Source organism: Acinonyx jubatus, chromosome A3 (assembly GCF_027475565.1).
Source record: "Acinonyx jubatus isolate Ajub_Pintada_27869175 chromosome A3, VMU_Ajub_asm_v1.0, whole genome shotgun sequence".
Taxonomy (NCBI): domain Eukaryota; kingdom Metazoa; phylum Chordata; class Mammalia; order Carnivora; family Felidae; genus Acinonyx; species Acinonyx jubatus.
The window spans coordinates 57,608,868-57,628,773 of NC_069388.1; the positions used below are offsets into that span (position 1 = coordinate 57,608,868).

Genomic DNA, 19,906 nt, shown 5'->3' on the forward strand with positions numbered 1-19,906 from the left:
TTAGCGTCTTTTCCAAAATTTTGTACCTTGGTGATTTTACAGTTTAAAATGGCCCCCAAGCATAGTGTTGTCTCCTGTCCTCAGCACATGAAAGCTGATGTGCCTTATAGAGCAAGTACATGTTAGGTAACCTTTGTTCAGGCATGAGTTAATAGTGCTGTTGGCCAGCGTCGTTCAACGTTATCAGAGAATCAGTAGGTCCTGGAGTCCTTCCAACAGTCGTCCAAACTTTGCCATTCCCAGAAGTATCTCAATAATACTTTTGGAAGTACTTTTGGAAGTAATTCCCAAACCTAATAACGTAAAACAGTGATGCCCACTTATAGGTATGGAAATCAAGGCTGTTACTATCATTTTGGATGTCTTAAAGGCATTCCTCTAGTACACTGGCTTGGGTTCTTAATTCCTTTAAGCAAATACATTTATAAATACCTTACTTTCATAAGATTACATAAGAGATAAAATTTCTTATAAATCTAGGAGTACTGTTTTTTTGCTGGTATTATAAGGTTGAAACTCCTCTTTAAACCAGTAGGCTCGGTTTCCTTTAACTTTCGCTGAGGGTTAAATTGGAAGGTGAATTCCTGTTGAATAGATTACTTCCCTATAAAGAGCAGGCTTTGGAAGTACCTCAGTAAATGAGGAATTTTCATGCTTTCTTCAAGTAAAAAAAACACATAATACAGTTCATAAAAAACTTTAATGTAAGGCACTGTTGTCCAAAGTTAAATGAGGGATAACAGCCCACACGACGCCAGCCACCTTGTCCTCCTACGTCTCAAACAGGTCATCTGCCCTAGCACAGGCAGCAGGGTACAGACTGTACATGACAGTTCCTCAGTGGTGATGTTATCTCCCAAAACATGGACTAATATTTTTCCTTTAAACAAGAAAATAACTATCTTAGACTAAGAACTGAAGAACTAATGAACAGCTCAAGAGGAAAAAAACAGAACACTACACCAGCTATTATAGTCTCAAAAAAGGTTTCTAAGAGTTTCCATGTTTCTAAGAGGTCCAAGGAATGCATGTATTCTGTTGTCTATTAAGTCCCCATGACAAGAAAGGATAAAGCTAGAAGCATTTCCTTGGTTCAAACTGTGCTTCAGGAGGCGGTAAGGGCTATACACATAAATGGGTTCAAGGACCAAACTTAACTGATTTCACCTCAAGGGCAGTATGACAAATTCTTAAGAATGTCTTCATTTACTCTCATTAAATACTAAAATATCAGAACCTTAAGAAAACTGGGATTCTTGATTTATCAGTAGCCTGTAAGTTGTGTTTTAAACAAAAACAGGCACCTTGGTTCTACAGTGCTAAAGACCGCATCTACTTTTTTGCAGGAACTTTTTTTGGATAACTGCTAATCCTAATCATCAGCAAAGACACCAAAATAGACACATTTTTCTAAGTTCTTACCAAAAATCCATTTCAAGGAAAAAGTCATCCAGGAAGGGAAAATTTTGCTTTAAGTAGATAAAGTAGTGTTTATATGCATTAGGCCAAGCAATCCACTCAGGGTTCTAACAGTTTAAAAATTAAGTCACAATATAGCTGAATAATGAATATGGTGGTTCTGATGAGGTATTATTTTGACATTTTGGTCTCGGAAGGTGTTTCTCCAGTGTCCAAGGTCTTCAACAATCGGAAAAGGCCAGCGGCTTCTCGTATCCTGCTGAATTCAATACAGAATGCCTGCACTTCTATAAACAAGTCCTGCACGTTAATTATTTTGTTACGGATCAAGGACTGGAGAAAGACACACACAAGACGCACCAAACGATTCTGAAAAAGAGAAAGCAAATTTAGTGTACCCGTTTTCTTGGCAGGTATTTATAAAATTTACAAAAATCTCTGCTACTTACCTGCATATATTTATCCTTAATTTGTTCACAAGTAGAGATGCAATTTGATATGTAAAGGTGAATAAATTCAGGAGGTAGATCAACAGCTGTAGTGAGTCTGTTTCAGAAAGTTAAAAAGTTAGGGCTGTTACAAAACACTGTTACCCATAAAATATAAAATTCCTCTTTGGTCATTTAGTCAAAATTTCTGATAGATGATCAGTTACCTACTTTTAAACATACTTATGCAAATAAGCCTGAGTCACCCACTTTGTTAGTCAATGGCACTTCATTTTTTAAGTCTATACTTAGCATTACATTACACATGAAAATTACTCATAATTTTGAACACCACATTTCTGTGTTCTTGGTTGAATCCTAATTTGTAGTTAATGGTCTTCAAGCTCTAGTAAGTAACGTTAATAACTAAACCTCAATTACATGTAAGTGCTGTGCAAGGTGGTAGGTCCAAGAAGGTATAATTTTTAATAAGTATAATTAAGGGCTAAAATGAGGGGTTTGCAAAAAGCACTGTAAATGAAAAAACAGGAAAAGCCTTAAAAGGTCAAGTGGCCTAAAACTGAAACCTTGAAGTATTTCTTATAACCTAGCAAGTGATGTGAGAAAAAGCTGGGATCTGGGATTAGTGTGGCACATTCAGGAACATGGTGGTAGAGATCCGGATGGAATGTGACAGAAGGCATTGGTGGCACATTAGTGTCTCCACGAGGAAAGCTGGTATTTTCTGAAAGATTCTGTGGAATATTTTAAGGAAAACAAAAAGATGGGAATTCCATGTTCAAATAAAGGTATGCTATGCTAGCTATACAGTATGAATTTCCAAAAGGAATTCTAAACTTATTTGACTACAGAACCTTTCCCCATAAAGCACCAAGGAACCAGTGCTCTGAGAAAAGTGCTGTGGTCACTTGAGGTTGGGGGGGAGAGGGGGAGGAGGGCGGGGGGGCACAAGGAACAGACCTCATCCTTGAAATTATTCTCTAGAAAGAATACTACTGATAAAAAGATGTGGTTATTCTTGGACTAAATACCAAATAGCTGGTGAAAACAGTGCTACAAGAACATAGTGAAGGGGAAAAAGCTGGCACTGAGAGGGCAGTCAGTCCAAGGATGGGAGCAGAAGCAGCCCCAGAAGGAAGTGAGTCTGCACTGGAGGGAAAAGCCTGAACAGGAGAATGCAGACACACAGTAGTGTATTTTCAACAAACAGCTGACCAGTTTTGCCAATGACAGAAAATAAAGTTGAAAGCCTCATGCCTGCCTCCTCTCTCTCCCACCCCAGAAAGAACACTCCTGTACACATACTTGTGATTACTTAGTTCTTACTGGCTGATAAGCTTAAAAGGGCAGCCTTCAGTACAATTTCAAGAAGGTTTAAAAAAAAAAAAAAAACACCTAAAAATTTGTTGCTAGTTTTTGCCTTCTGGCCATTTAATCAGAATCTAGATTCACACCGCCCCCGCCACCCACCCACACCCGATCAAGTATAAAAACTTACCGATTTACAACTTCCATTGAATGCAAAGACATGTCCATGTTGACCAGAACTGAAAAATACTCTGTGATCTGGCTTGACTGCATTAACTTCAGCAGCATTTCTATAGCAACTAGAGGGTTGTTTTCCACTAAGTCTGGAAGTTTGGCTGGTGTGAGGCCAATATGATAAACGAGTTTGGGGTCTTTTTCCAATTCACCCAGGAGCTAAATACAACCAAAATTTTAAAAAGAGAGAGGTTCTTAAGTCAAATATTCTCTTTCCTGCCTACAAAACCAAACTATAAAATAATCTACATTGAACCAACTTGGTAAATTTCTTCCCTGAAACCCATCATAATCTTGTATTAAGTTTTAAATTTACATTTAAGCTGTGAAGATATTAAAATGCAGACACCTTCAAGACTAAAAATGCTAGTGATCCCTTTCCAGGGCATTAAACCAGCCTTAGTATGGTCTGGTTGGATAGAATGCTGTGTGGACTGTAACAGTATCCTCCTTAACAGCTTTGTAGGCTTTTCCTATCCTCTGTTATAACCAAAAATTATCTTAGTTGCCAACCAGTTCTCCAGAAAAGCACAGACCACAAAGAACTGAGAACAGGGGAAAGAGTGCAGCCCAGGCAGAGAGCAGACACTCAAGGAGAGAAGCATGACGGGAGGAGATCGCTGCCCTGTTGTGGTGCCTCACGGCAGGACCGTACAGTTCAGGCCCTACTCACGTGATGCAATCTAAATAAATACCTTCAAAAGCAGTTCTGCCAAATAAGTGGTTTTTCTTACAAATCCTCTATGTTCATTCCCCTACCTGCCTGCATATACCACAGTGGACTGTGTTTTAGGATGGCCTAGCAAACAAAGTGAACTTACGAACAGCTGTTATTTGACTCTGAAAGTAACATTTTCAGTGGTAAACTGGATTGGAAGTGTCAGTATGTCCTCACAAGTTCCACTGTTTAAGTTTCCAAAGCTGGGTAAAATTCACCAAACAGAAACCACCCACCAGGTATCCTTGCCTTTCCCCGCCCAGGGGAGTCTTACACAAAGAATAGCAGGGGCTATTCTAAATCTCAAATCCACCACTAACCAGCTGTGTGACAGTGGCTAGCTTAACCCCCCTAGGTCTCATTTTCTTCCTCCATAAGATGTTAATCTCACTTACCCTCAGTAGTTACTGTCCAGCAAATGTAACAACATACGCAAAATGCCAAAAATGTGAGATCCATCCTACCCCTCCTCTCCCATAGTCAAAATGGCCCCAAATAAGTGTTGATACATGTTGAGTCATCAGTCTTTTTCCACCAGAGTAAAATGACCAGAGTGGGAGGGGCAGAACAAAGCTCCAGAGATCCAAGACTTCTTGGATCCAAAACATTCTTATTGCTGGCTCCTATCGGCAGGATCATTTTATTTGGTCATTTTTCATGTGAAGGATTAAAATAAAACACCTACAAATAAAGACATACCTGTGTTTGTTGAGGAGAAGATAAGGGGCTTTTGAAGGCTTTGGCCATTATTCGCTTGATCTCCACACCAGTGCTATTCTTGACACACATTGATTTGTCCCATTGAATCGCATGGTCAGGCTCTGTTGGATTCAGCCAAGCCAGCTCATCCTCACAAATGTGGAGTGGAGGTGGTGGACGAATAAACTCTGGCCGGAAATGGCCTGTAACGAGAGTAGGAATGTTTGCTTCGATCAGGAAGCTACCATCTATGCACATCTGTATAAAGATAACATGATAAAACTTGCAGACTTCAAAATCCAAAGCAGAGATGATATAGAAAGTCAGGGTTTTATTCAGAATGCCAACAAAATGAAACACTGATATAACATTATTATTCCAGAGCCCAAATCTACTTTTCAGGAGAGATGAAGGCATTACCATGATCTGATGATTTTTAATTCAAGCATGATCACCACTGAGAAGCAAAAGGATACAACTTCACATACTGGTGAGAGTTCTGATGGGAAAAATGAAATGCTACTTGATCTCACTCTTCCTATTCTTAGTGACCGGTATTTTTTTTTTTTAAGTAGGCTTCACACCCAGTGCAGAGCCCATCGTGGGGCTTGAACTCACAACCCTGAGATCGAGTCCTGAGCTGAGATCAACAGTCAGACACTTACCTGACTGAGCCACCCAGGTGCCCCATTAATTACTATTATTTTATTCAGTAGTAGTGAATAATTACTATTATTTTATTCAGCACTACTATTTGTGGTTTTTTCTTTGCATCTTCTAATGTTGAGGTGGCAAATTATGTGTAGATAAAATGGCAGGGAACAAAAAAGTACAGTTGGCTTGACATTCCCAAATGAATCCAGAGACTTTCATAAACCCCTGAATTCACAAATCCCATATTCATTTTCATAGAACAGTAAAACAACAATAGGAAAATGCAGTGACTCTACCTCAATTGTTGTATGAAATAAGACTGAACCCTAAGTTATAAGCCCAAGAAAATACATGCTGGCTGGGATTTTTGCTGAACAAATTTCATAACTCACTCTGGTTTCCACACAGGGCCTCAGATGGCTTATTCTGACCATGGGTCCTAGCCCCTGCCAAATTTGAGAATGGTTTGTTGAAAAGGTTTTCTGGCTAAGAATCACCAGTTTATCTTCTACTCTCTCTTCACTTACATCCAGCGTTTTACATCTAGTAGGACTAGCATCTCAATCTCTTTTCAGACCACTTATAAAAAGAAAAAACTTTTAACACCTCAGGAGAAGCACTACTTATATGATAATGAAAACATTCCCAAGAAGTACGTACGTTTAGCCAAACTCCATATCTGATTTGCTTTTCACATACTTTTCTGGTGGCTTACGCAACACACAGTAAGCAAATATTAAATGAAAACCAGTATGTGCCATGGGGCTGTCAGGCACACTTGTGCTCAGCTTAGACTTCAAATATTAGACCCATTTATGTCAAAGATCTAATAATGGCATTAAAGTCATGTAAGTTTTAAACTGATGGTGACACTATAATTTGGAGAACATTTTCTTATCCCTAAGGATAAAGCATGCCTTCATCACTAAAACCACATAGAAGCCTGAATACAAAAGTTAATAAATTACAGAAGACTCATTTCAGTAAAATCAGAATTTGTATCTTCAGGAATGCTGATAAAAAAACTTGAAATGTAATTTTATTAAAGAACACAGACCATCACTACTATGTTCTACAAGACACTATAACTGGGAAGTGTCTCACTGAATTCAAGTTTAAGCAGCAACAAAGGTAACACCATGTTTTAGAAAACCAAAAGTCTCAGGATGCTGGTAAAATAAAACCAAGTACAAAAAAGTAATATACCTACTTTCAATAGGTGGCTTTGGTCCACTGACTAAAGCTTCTGTGATTTGAGAGGCAACTGAGCTGTCAAATCCAGAATTAGAAGAATCTGGGTCTGGGTCACTGAGAATACTAGGGAAGCTAGCCTTACTCTGGGTTGGCAATTCAGACTGGCGTTCTGAAAAAGGATAAAATAAGAGACATTTTTAAATTGAGGGCAACACAAGGAAAGTGAAAAAACTAACTGGGAAAAGCTGTCTGCAACATATGAACAAAGGGCTAGATTCAGAATATAGACACATCCCCCCTCCCCCACCAATACAAATCAGCCAGGAGCTACAAAACCCACCAATAAGCCAGCAGCAGCTGCAACCACACTCTCAGCCAGTTGTACTGGGGGGGGGGGGCAGCCACACCTGCCAGAGCATCCCCATCTGCTGCAGACCAGTCACAACAGAAGGGTACATACAGCCCATACAAGGGATATCCATAGTGCCGGACTGTTGATCATGGGGTATTAAACTAATGGGCTCCACAGGACATTTTCTATATAAGGCCACTACTTTCAAGTCCAAGAGATGTAAGTGACATACCTAATATATAGAAACACAGAGTCAGACAAAATGAGACAGAAGAATATGTTCTGAACCTCAGAAAAGAACTAAAGGAAACATAAGCAATCCACCTGATGAAGAGTTCAGGTAATGGTCATAGAGATGCTCACACTGGACTGGGGAGAAAAGTGAATAAGCTCAGAACTGAGCTGAAGAATACAATAACTGAAATGAAAACTAGAGAATAAATAGCAGATGCAAAAGAAAGGATCAGCGATCTGCAAGACAGGGTAATGGAACACACCAAGCACAACAGCAAAAAGAAAAAAAAAATTAATGAGGATAGGTTAAAGGATTTCTATGACAACATCAGGTATTATAAGGGGTCCCAGAAGAAGAGAAAAAGGGGCAGAAAACTTATTTGAAGAAGTCATTGTTGAAAACCTCCCTAACGTGGGGAAGGAAAGAGCCAGCCAAGTCTAAGATGCTCGGGGAACCCTACACAAGATGAGCCCAAGAAGGTGCATATCAAGACACATAATTAAAATGTCAAAAATTAAAAGATAAAAGAGAATCTTAAAAGCAGCAAGAGAAAAGCACATAGTTACAAGGAAAACCTCAAAAGGCTATCAGATGTTCTTTCAGCAGGAACTGCAGGCCAGAAGGGAGTGGCATGATATTCAAAGTGCTGGTAAAAACCCTACAATCAAGAGTACTTAACCCCAGCAACGCTAGAACTCAAAATTGAATGACAGATAGTTTCCCAGACAGACAAAAGTTAAAGTTCATCACCACTAAACTAGCCTTACAACAACTGTTAAAGGGACTTCTATAAGTGAAACAGAAAAAGCCATAATTAGAATAAAATTATGAAAAGAAAAAAATGCACTGGTAAAAGCAAATGCATACTAAAGGTAGTAGATCACTTATAAAGCTAGTATGAAGGTTAAAAGACAGAAGTAGTAAATTAATTATATCTATAATAATTAGATAAGGGGCACAAAATAACTTAACCAACCATCAGTTTACTTTAGACTGGTATATACAAAGAATATTATATATAAAACTCATAGTAACCACCAACCAAAAACCTGTAACAGATACATAAAAAACAGGAATCCAAACATAATACTAAACAAAGGGATCAAATCACAAGGGAAGAGAGCAAGAGAAGAACAGAGAACTATAAAAACAACCAGAAAACTAACAAAATGGCAAAACATACATATCAATGAATACTTACTTTAAGTGAACTAAATGCACATTTACTTTTAAGTCAAAAGACAGTGACTGAATGGATTAAAAAACAAGACCCATTTATATACTTCCTACAAGAGACATGTCCGATGTCAAACATCAGATCCAAAGACACAGACTGAAAGTGAAGGTATAGAAAAGAAAATATTCCATGCAAATGGATGGGGGGGGGGGGGGGCGGGGAGGAATACTTATACAGGACGAAGTAGACTTTCACAAATTTTTTTTAATGTTTGTTTATTTTTGAGAGACAGAGCACAAGTGTGGTGGGGGGCAAAGAGAGAGGGAGACACAAAATCTGAAGCAGGCTCCAAGGCCCTGAGCTGTCAAGCACAGAGCCCATTGCAGGGCTTGGGCTCAAACTCAAGGACCACGAGATTGTGACCTGAGCTGAAGTCAGAGGCTTAGCTGACTAAGCCACCCTGGTGCCCCAGGACAAACTAGACTAAAACAAAGACTGTACCAAGAGACAGAGAAGGGCATTATATAATCATAAAAGGGACAACCGAACAAGAAGATACAACAATTGTGCATATTTATGCACCCAACATAGGAGCACCCAAATATATAAAGCAAATACTAACATGAAGAAATTGACAGTAATACATAATAGTAGGGAACTTTAACACCCTACTCACATCAGTGGACAGATCCTCTAAACAAAAAATCAATAAGGAAATAGTGGCTTTGAATGACACACTGGAACAGATGGATTTAATGGATATATCTGGAACATTCCATCCTAAAAGAGCAGAATACACATTCAAGTGCACATGGAACGTTCTCCAGAACAGATCATATATTAGCCCATAAAACAAGTCTCAACAGATTCAGAAGGATCAAGTCATACCATGCATCTTTTCTGAACACAATACTACAAAACTAGAAATCAACCACAAGAAAAAAACTGGAAAGACCACAAATACATGGAGGTTAAATAACATGCTATTAAACAATGAATGGGCCAACCAGGAAATAAAGAAGCACATGGAAACAAATGAAAATGAAAACACAAGTTCAAAACTTTTGGGATGCAGCAAAAGCAGCTCCAAAAGGGAAGTTTATAGTAGTACAGGTCCACCTCAAGAAGAAAAATCTCAAACAACCGAACTTTACACCTTTAGGAGCCAGAAAAAGAAGAGCAAAACCTAAAAGCAGAAGGAAGGAAATAATAAAGATTACAACAAAAATAAATGATCAAGTGGAATTTATTCCTGGGTTGCAAGGACGGTTGAATATTCACAAATCAACCAGTGTGATACACATTAACAAAATGAAGGATAAAACTGATATGGTTATCTCAATAGATGCAGAAAAAACATTTGACAATATTCAACATCCATTCATGATTAAAAACTCTTACTAAAATGGGTATACAGGGAACAAATCTCAGCATAATAAAGGCCATATATGACAAACCCACAGCTAACACCACACTCACTGGTGAAAAGATGAAAGCTTCTCCCTAAGGTCAGGAACAAGACAGGCATTTCCACTCTCACCACTTTTATTCAACACAGTACTGGAAGTCCTATCCACAGCAGTCAGACAAAAAAATAGTCTGGTAAGAAAGAAGTAAAACTTTCACTATTTGCAGATAACATGATACTAACCTACAGAAAAACTGAAAAAACCCACCAAAAAACTGCTGCAACTGATAAACTCACTAAAATCACAGGATACAAAATCAACGTGCAGAAAATCTGTTGCATTCTAATTTTTTTTTTTTAACATTTATTCATTTCTGAGAGAGCACAAGGCAGGGAGAAGCAGAGAGAGAAGGAGACACAGAATCCGAAGCAGGCGCCAGGCTCCAAGCTGTCAGCACAGAGCCCGACGCAGATGTCAAACTCACGCACCGCGAGATCATGACCTGAGCCGAAGTCAGACGCCCAACCGAGGCACTCAGGTGCCCCTTCATTTCTATACATTAGTAACAAAGTAGTAGAAAGAGAAATCAAGAAAACGATCCCATTTACAACTGCACCAAAAACAGTAAGATAACTAGGAATAAATCTAACCAAAGAGGTAAAGACCTGCACTCTGAAAACTATAAAGCACTAATGAAAGAAAGTGAAGATGACACAAAGAAATGGAAAGACATGCCAGGCTCATGGCTGTGAAGAACAAATATTATTAAAACGTCCATACTACCCAATCTACAGATTCAATGCAATACCTATTAAAATGCCAATAGCATTTTTCACAGAACTAGAACAAATAATCCTAAAATTTGAATGGAACTACAAAAGACCCCCAAATAGCCAACGCAATCTTTTGAAAGAAGAACAAGGCTGGAAGTATCATGCTCTTGGATTTCAAACTAACTGCAAAGCTACAGTAATCAAAATAGTATAGTACTGGGACAAAAACAGACACACAGATCAATGAACAGAATAGAATGCCCAGAAATAAGCCCATGCTTATATGGCCAATTAATCTACAAGAAAGAGGCAAGAATATATGATTGGGGTAAAAGACAGTTTCTTCAATAAATAGTGCTGAGAAAACTGGACAGCTACATGCAAAGAATGAAACTAGACCACTTTCTTACACCATACACAAAAATAAACTCAAAATGGATAAGAGACCTAAATATAAAACTTGAAACCATAAAACTTCTAAAATAAAATATAGGCAATAAACTCTTGGACATTGGCCTTAGCAACTTATTTATAGATAGGTCTCTCCAGGCAAGGGGAAAAAAACAAAACAAAACAAACTGAGGCTACATCAAAATAAGAGCTTTTATACAGCAAAGGAAACCATAAATAAAAAAGCAACCTAATAAATGGGAGAAGCTATCTGCAAATGATGTATCTGATAAAGGGTTGATATCCAAAATAAATAAAGTACTACAACACCAAGGGAAAAAAAAAAACAAAAAAAACCCCAGATAATCAGACTTTAAAATGGGCAGAGTACCAGAACATTTTTCCAAAGAAGATACACAGGTGACCAACAAACACATGAAAAGATGTTCAACATCACTGATCATCAGAGAAATGCAAATCAAAACCACAGTATGACCTCACACCAGTCAGAATAGCTAGTATCAAAAAGACAAATAGCAAATGTTGGTGAGGATGTGGAGAAAAGGAAACCCTTGTGCACTGTGAGAATGTAAACTGGTGCAGCATGCCTGGAATACAGTACGGAGATTCCTCAAAAACTAAAAACAGAAGTACCATAGGACTCAGTAATTCCACTTGTGGATATTTACCCAGAGAAAACAGAAACACTATTTCAAAAACACATAGGCACGCTTATGTTTACTGCAGCGTTGTTTATAATAGCAGGATATGGAAGCAACTTTAGTGTCCATCAAAAGATGAATGGATAAAGATGTGGTATATATATACACAATGGAGAACTGTGAAAAGGAATATTAAAAAAGAATGAAATCCTGCCATTTGTGACATGGATGGACCTAGGAGTTATTCTGCTAAATGAAATAAGTCAGACACACAAAGACAAATACCATATGATTTTGCTTCTGTGTGTAATCTAAAAATATGAAATAAATTAAAAAAAAAAAACAGAAACAGACTCCTAAAGATAGAAAACTGGTGGTTGCCAGAGGGGAGGGAAGGAGGAGGATGGGCAAAATAGGTGAAGGGGATAAAGAGGTACTAACTTCCAGTTTTAAATAAATCATGGAATGAAAAGTACAGCGTAGGTTATGCTGTCAATAATGCAATAACTTTGTATGGTAACAGATGGTAACTACCCCTAACATGATGACCACTGAATAAATGTGCAGAACTGTTAAATCGCCATGTTGTACACCTGAAACTAATGTAATATTGTAGGTCAACTATACTTTAATGTCTTAAAAAAAAGTCAAATCAGTGTTTTAAAAAAGAAATAATGGGCTGACTTCAACAAGCATTTTATTTCAAAAGGCTTGGATGGTCAATAAACATCTGAAAATATGTTCAATTCCATTGGGGACAGGGGGTGGGGATATCAGTCAAAACACAAGATCCCCTCCAGATTAGCAAAAATTAACATCTGAAATTATCAGATGTAGATAATGTCACGTAACTTGCACACTGGTAATGGGAATGAAACATGGCACAGCAAAATCTGGAAAATAATCTGCCATTAGCTAGTAAAGTTTTAAATGTGCTTATCTTTCCTGCTAGAAGAAACACTTTCATATGTACACTAGGAGAATGTACCAGAATGTTCATGGCAACATTACGTCCATCAATAGTAAAATGGATAAAGAAACCACTACCATTATGTCATCAACATGGATTCATCTTACAACCCACACCCAAAAGAACACTGTATGATTCCACATGCACATCAAGTTGAAGAACATCCAAAGTTAAACTATTAGGCATGCACAGTTTGGAGGGCTATAAAGTAAATCATGAATGATTATCACAAAAGTCAGGTTAGTGATGGGGAAGAAAGGGAGCAGCGAGTAGGAGAAACACATAGGGAGCCACAAGATCCTGAAACGATTCCACTTCTCAACTTAGATAATGGTTGCTCCAAGGTCACTTTATAATTCCTTAAAATGTACATGCTGGTTTTATGAAATTATGTATTTCAGATTTTGTAATTTTGTAATTTCAGATTTTGTAATTTCAGAGCTAAATTCCTAATTCCTTAAAGAGCTACCAGTGTTAATAAAAGACCATTGATCCAATGGAAAAATGGCCAGACATGAAAGATGCCTTAGATCTGTAACCACATGTTCAACTCACTCAAGGAAAATGCTAATTAAAATTATCCTGAGATGCCATTTTCTCATCTCAGATTACTAAAGCACAAAAAATTAACATACTCTTGACCAAAATGCAAGGAAAAGGTTTAAACTGGCACATTGTGTGGTAAACTAGTAAGTGCAAGTTGTCAGGAATTTCTAATAAAACCTCTAAAATGAATACTGACATTGTTAACAGGGTAAAAGTGCCCCTTATAGTTACTTCTGTTTAACTTGTCTGCTTGTTTATTTAAAGTTTAAAAAAAAAATGCAAAGGCATCCTCCATAAACACACCTCTGGTCCATGAACCCTACCACAAGATCTATGAATTGAGGGTCTCTGCAAAGATCATCTGTGTGTAGCCAGCTCCAGAGAAGACAGGTGCATCACTTTGTTTTTGTTTTTTGGTACTTGTAAAAATGAATGGATTAGGACATCTTCAATCTGGGTAGGGGACAGCAAGCAGCAAGCTTAGCCACTGTGCCCAATTTTCTCAAGACTAACGTGTTCTTTTCTGGGCTTGATATACTTTAAAACTTTCTCACAAACTAACTCAAGTCATCCTAAGTTGCAAGGGAAATCAGATTCTCACTCTATTAAATACAAAACTAGAACCCTCAGAATATCTATCCCTTCTGAAGGTAAGGTGACTGAAATTGCCTATCACCTCTGTACCCAGCTTTCACATTATCTTTTCAAAATTGTATTTTATTTCTGTGAATAGATTGTATCCAGCACTAGTGACCAATAGGTATTTTTGTGTACATTCAATCTTAAAAGCCTTAAAAAGATTTCTCTTGGTTTCAGAAAATAACCACTGTTATATTGTTGATACCCAGGAGTTAAAAAGTGAGGTTCAGAGGTTCAGAATGCTCCAAGGAAAAAGGAGTTTATTGAACAATGTCACCTTATGTAAGAAACCAAATGTCACAGATGCATTAAATCTAAGAAGGATGGGAAACTGTCAAAATTAATTAATACTGCAGCTCACTCAATCACAAGATCAAGGGTTCAAAAATTTGCCTATATATTAGAATTTCCCTAATGAATCACTCTCAAGTGGTTAAGACCCATTCATCCATATTTTTGCTGAGAGCAGTTAAACAAAAGGCGCCTCTTCTTACCTTCCCTACTTAGAGATGCTCTGACCATCCAGATCAAGAAAGTCCCCCTATTTTCTATTACAACATGGTTTTGCTTCAAGAAAACCCATTCATTCGTTTACACATGTAACACAGAAGGTGCCAAAACAATCTTGAAACAGAAGGAAGGACACAGCAGAGGTTTCATATGTCCAGATTTCAAAACTTCCTACAAAGCTACTGTAATCAGAAGTATAGTAGAATCCAGACAGGCAAAGCAATTATTATAGAATAGAGAGCCCAGAAATAAACCCTTCCATATATTGTCAAATGATTCTCAACAAGGGTGCCAAGACAAATTGGACTATTCAGGGTCCCATGGGATTTCGTATGAAGTTTATGGTGGGTTTTTCTCTATCTGAAAAACACATTGTTGGGATTTTAAGAGAAATTGCACTGAATCTGTAGATCATTTTGACATCAGGAAAAAATTTTTAAACAGACTAAATTTTATCCAGCATTCTTCTTAAATTGGAAACACAATCAATTCAGGTGAAAACTCAGAGTGAACTTCTGTGCCATATTAACAAGGGTCCAGTACTGAAGCTGTTTTTCAGAGAAGTTATTAAGCTTTTAGCACAGTTACGAAGACCTTCATTTTAAGTGGAGAAGCTCATAAAAAAAAATAAGGCGGCCTTGTGCTACCACACAAGAATACCCAAACCACTGATTCCTCCTTACCAGCCAAGGCTAACTGAAGCCCACTAATGTCCACAGACTGGCCCATATTTCCAACATCCATCAATGCGATCTGTCGAGGTGTTTTTTTGAAGAGTTCCCTTGGGGGTGCCAGCATCAGCTGGGAAAGAAAAAACTTTTCTGGTGGAGTTATAGGAGGTAAAAATCCTGTAAACAGAAATGTATAACAATTTCTCCAATGGTTATTTTTTAAAATTAACTTGACTCTGGTAAAATTAGCATTTGCTACTTGCTATTTCCATTCACTCATTTTTAAAAACAAAATTAAGTTTCAGTGAACCAAATATATACATTTATGAAAATGTAATTAAATATGTCATTTGAAATTCTATTTGTGGCAATATCAATGAAACTTAAGGTTTTTTTACCTGTATTTCCAACATGCAAAGGCTAAAGCTTACACGTGCAAGCAAAAACAAAAAAGCTACCGTGCTCAGAAATGCTCTTCTTGGAGCGCCTGGTGGCTCAGTCAGGTTTTGATCTCATGGTTTGTGGGATAGAGCCCCAGTGCAGAACCCTCTTGGGATTCTCTCTCTCCCTCTGCCTGTCCCCTGCTTGTGCTCTAATAAGTTTTTAACATTTATTTATTTTTTGAGAAAGAGACAGAACGTGAGCAGGGAAAGGACACACAGAGAGCGAGGAAGACACAGAATCCCAAGCAGGCTCTAGGTGCCCAGCTGTCAGCACAGAGCCCAACTCAGGGCTCAAACTAATGAACCGTGAGCTCATGACCTGAGTCAAAGTTAGACACAACCAAATGAGCCACCCAGGTGCCCCTCAAAATAAATAAGGTTAAAAAAAAAATGTTTTTTCTTCTGCTGCTGCAACTGTACAGGTTGAAGAGACAAGGAAACATCATTAGCAGGGTAAATACACTTCTCACACCTGCTTCAAAAAACAGTGAAGCTACAAAATTCCCACTGTGCCAAATGCTGTCCCCTTTTGTTCCATATCCAGTGGTTCACCAAGCCTCATCCATTCCCCAGGGGCACTGTCCCCAGACTCTGCTCCCTCATCTCTGACCCCTCCTCTCCTCTCCTGCCTGAACTACAGGTCAGCCTTCCTAATTTCCCCAGCTCCCAGTTTTGACTCCTGCCCACCCATCACCCAGTTCACACTCCCACTTACCACCTAGTCATATTTTTATGTACACATATGCTCACAATACTTAACCTGTTTACACAGGATTAAACCCAAACTTCTGCACCATTTTAAGTCCCTTCATAATCTAATCCTGACCCACTTGCCAAATATCATCTCTCCCCTCCAACCCACATATCTTACATTCCAGTTGCACAAAATCTTCCAGGTTTTAGGAGTCCTGATTTCAAAACATCCAATATATCCAGCTCTCTAAGAGTACCTGACAGGGCCACACCCTTCCCTCACACCCCACCCCCACACACACCCCTTACTCCACCTCTAATCACCATCCAGCAAAAACATCACTCCCTCTGAGGACGTCTCCAGCCACACAAGTAGTTGTTCCTCTCTGCTACCAAGCATTTTATATGTGACATCTAATACAACTCTTACTACACTGGTTATGACTACATTTATGTCTCCCCAACCAGACTGCAAGCTTGAGTGAAGAGAAGTCATCTTACTTACCTAGCTCTGAATCTGAATCATCTGAAAAACTTTACAAAAATATATCTATTAGATGTTCACCCTAGACATACAATACAAGTCTTGGTGTTGATATAGCTTCCATTGTCCATTTAAGCACCATCCCTGCTTTAATAAAAGTAATGCAGTCTATGGTCTACATCTAGGTTTACACTCACTACATCTGAGAATGACGTAAGTGATCCTTCCTATGCCTAACCTGGCCTTCAGAATACAAAGGGCTCTCTGAATAAACCCCACAATGTCCCCATTCCCTGCTAAGGGACTCTTAGGATGGTAGGTTTTGACAACCCATAATATGTTCCATTGCTTTCTGGGCATTCTGGAACTCCCTGAAAGCCTAGTTCAGAACTAGTACCCTAAAAGGGCATCTTATCCAACACAAAGTTTGTCCCTCTTACATAAGAGCACTGCAGGAAACCAACTAGAGGATGTTTTAGATCCAAAGGGGGTGCCACGCATGAACACCAAGTGGCCTGCAACGTAGAAACCCTCCTGTGCCATGAAAAACTTCATGGTATTACTTCAAAATCCACTGCCTTCACTTTTAACTCCCTGTATAGTGGCCTCTACCCACACCGTGCTTTGCTCATTTTCTCACAGGTTGAGTACTTTAAGATCAAACTGTTTCCCACCTCTAATTACCTGCTTCCCCCAGTACACTGGTCTCCGTCTTAGTCTTCCAAGTACCCTTATCACTAATCACCATCCCCTCTGTGCCCTTCTGCTTTCCTGGCTGAGTCTTCTCCCAAAGTCACGTCTCAAAAGGTATCTCTTTGAGTTAAAAAGAAAAGGCAGCCTTGAATGTAACCCACAGATCTGATCTCACCAATGCTGCACCAATATACATTTTACATAACGTCCAGTAGTCATGCGTTTCCTAACTTAGGCCGTAAATTTGAGACTACCTTTTATCTTCTGCTCCCATCACATTATCCCAGGACACGCAACAAACCAACGAAGGTGGCTGCAAAGTCCTTAAACGCCGTTTAATGTCTATTTCCGCCCAACAACTTCGAGTTCTGAACGAGTTCTATTTACTTGACTGAGACTTAAACCAGGAGCGGGGTGTCATTAGTTACAACGTCACACATCTCAAACGGGCTTAACAAGAATGAAGCGCGACTGAGTTGCTAAAACTCTCAAGCCCCACTCAGCTGCATGGTTTCATGGCCTGTACAGTTGAGAGGAATAATCTGCGGTGCCCTGAATCTGTAATTAAGCTACCAATTCTCCATATTTGGGGGGGGGGGGGAGAGAATAGACAATTTCAAAAGGAGACAATGTCACTTGCGGATGAACTCGCACAAGGATAGGTGGAAGTTCCCAATCTAACCACAGCGCACATCTGGCTTCGGAAGGGACGGGCTGCCCCGGCGTACCTGAGAGGGGCGGCCTATCGGGCTCCTGGCCGCCGCGAGCGGGCGGCGCGGGGTTGAGCAGGTGGGCGAAGCTGGCGGCGAAAGGGTTGGCGGCGAGAGGCTCGGTGCGATACATCTCCCAGAGCAGGTAGAGCGCGGTGAGGCGTTGTGCCGCGCTGGGCAGTAGGTCCGGCTGCTGTAGCAGCATGACCAGCACCGAGCCCAAGCGGAAGTGGTCGGCCTTGCTGAAGTAGTGGTGGAAGGCAGTGGACAGGCCCTCGAAGGTGCTGCCGCCTCCCGCCTCCTCCGAGATGATACTCAGCAGGCTCGAGAGCTCCTTCGGGGTCAGGCTCATCCTGCCCGCGGGCCCCCCTGGGCCTCCACTGCCCGGCCCGGGGCCGCCTACTCCGCCTCTGCCGCCGCCGCCGGAGCCTCCCGCGCCGCTCCTGGACGCCGACCCCGCCGCTTCCCGGGCACCCCTCTGCTCCGCGGCGGTGAGAAGTCGGCCAGACGCCGCGCTCACCCCGCCGCCGGGCATCAACCTCGACCGCCTGCCCTGCTTCCCGGCCGGAGCGGCCCTGGCGCCGGCTCGCCCCGTCCCCACGGCCGTAAAGCGCGCTGTTACACGACAGCGTCGCAAACAAAACACGTCGGAGAAGCCAGACAGCGGCAGAGCGGTGGGGCAGCGCCGAGCGAAAGCGAGGCCCGCTGGAGCGAGGCCAGGGAGAGGATCCGGAGACGCTGGGTGGGAAGGGTGAAGAGGCCGGAAGCGGGGGCGGGGCCTGCGGGAGGGGCGGGCCAGCGGGGTTCTGGCCTCTAGCGGCCGTGGGACCACCCGGCGCTGGGGGCGAGATCTGCACTTCCGCGATCCCAAGCGGACCTCCTAGGAGCTCCCGGGGCAGTGCGTGGCAGCCAACGGTTCCGACGACCGTGGGCCACGTTATCGTGTGGAAAAATGCGTCTTAGATTCAAAATGGTTTTCTTAATATAACATACGTGATTGTTCATGATTTTAAACTGTTTAAGTGCAAGTAACTGAACAAGGACATTTCTCATAACCAAAGTTAATTTCGTCTCACATTTTTTTTGCACAAATGGAATCTTACTGCACTTGAGTTTTTGTACATGGTTATTTTAACAGGATATTGAGAAAATTTTTCCAGTTAATACTCATTTACAAAATTGTTATGCGACTTTTTGCTTTCTCTGCCCTAAGGCTCTGATTCTGGCCTTGAGTGTGCGTTGTAAGGCGCTGGGGAAACTTTAGGAATAGTAGCTCCAGGGGCCCCTGAGTGGCTCAGTCCGTTAAGCATCCAACTTCAACTCTGATCATGATTTGGCAGTTTGTGAGTTGGAGCCACCAGTCTCCCCACCCCCTCCTCTGCCCAGGGCTCTGCAGTGACAGCTCAGAGCCTGGAGCCTTCTTCAGATTCTGTCTCTCTCTCTCTGTCCTCCCTTGCTTGTTCTCGCTCTCAAAAATAAATAAACATTAAAGAAAAATTAAAAAAGAAAAAAGAAATGTAGCTTTCTTGACAATGTTCTCTAATTAAAAAAAAAAAAAAAAAAAGTAGCACCAGCCCCCAAAGATGACGGCCCAAGTATTTAAAAAACAAAAACACCTCCCCAGGTGACTAATGTGAACTCAGGGCTGAAATCAGTGGTATTCCCCAGACTTGCCCAGCCCCCTCCCTAGACTTAACGAAATCCTAAGGGATTTCTGCCACGCAGGTTAGGGAAATCCGGTCTGCACTACACAATGATACCAACTCAAGAATCATCTAGTTAGGCACCACCTTCATCTCAAGTAAAACTGAAGGAAGAGAAATGGCCGGGTCACCAGGTATGCAAATTATGAAGGCTGCTGCAATCTACTGCTA

General features: G+C 40.5%; 1 protein-coding gene and 1 long non-coding RNA gene across 3 annotated transcripts; one reads left to right on the plus strand and one right to left on the minus strand.

Annotated features, from left to right (window-relative positions):
- Positions 1-1,464: 1,464 nt before the first annotated feature.
- CNOT11 (CCR4-NOT transcription complex subunit 11) lies at positions 1,465-18,764 on the minus strand. Of its 2 annotated transcripts, XM_015065174.3 has the most exons (7): positions 18,051-18,756; positions 15,022-15,186; positions 6,692-6,844; positions 4,828-5,030; positions 3,367-3,569; positions 1,869-1,965; positions 1,465-1,788 (listed from the first exon to the last, which is right to left on the minus strand). In XM_015065174.3, exons 1-7 carry the CDS (start codon positions 18,565-18,567, stop codon positions 1,591-1,593), a joined length of 1,536 nt encoding a protein of 511 aa, XP_014920660.2. In that variant the 5' UTR covers positions 18,568-18,756; the 3' UTR covers positions 1,465-1,590. The 2 variants fall into 2 exon arrangements, with proteins under 2 accessions (XP_014920660.2, XP_026925109.1); XM_027069308.2 differs by lacking the exon at positions 6,692-6,844 and having other exon boundaries at positions 18,051-18,764.
- Positions 1,697-5,577, plus strand: LOC113602426 (uncharacterized). Its single transcript, XR_008289258.1, has 2 exons — positions 1,697-1,832; positions 5,210-5,577. It is a non-coding gene; the product is annotated as an uncharacterized LOC113602426 (long non-coding RNA).
- Positions 18,765-19,906: the final 1,142 nt, after the last annotated feature.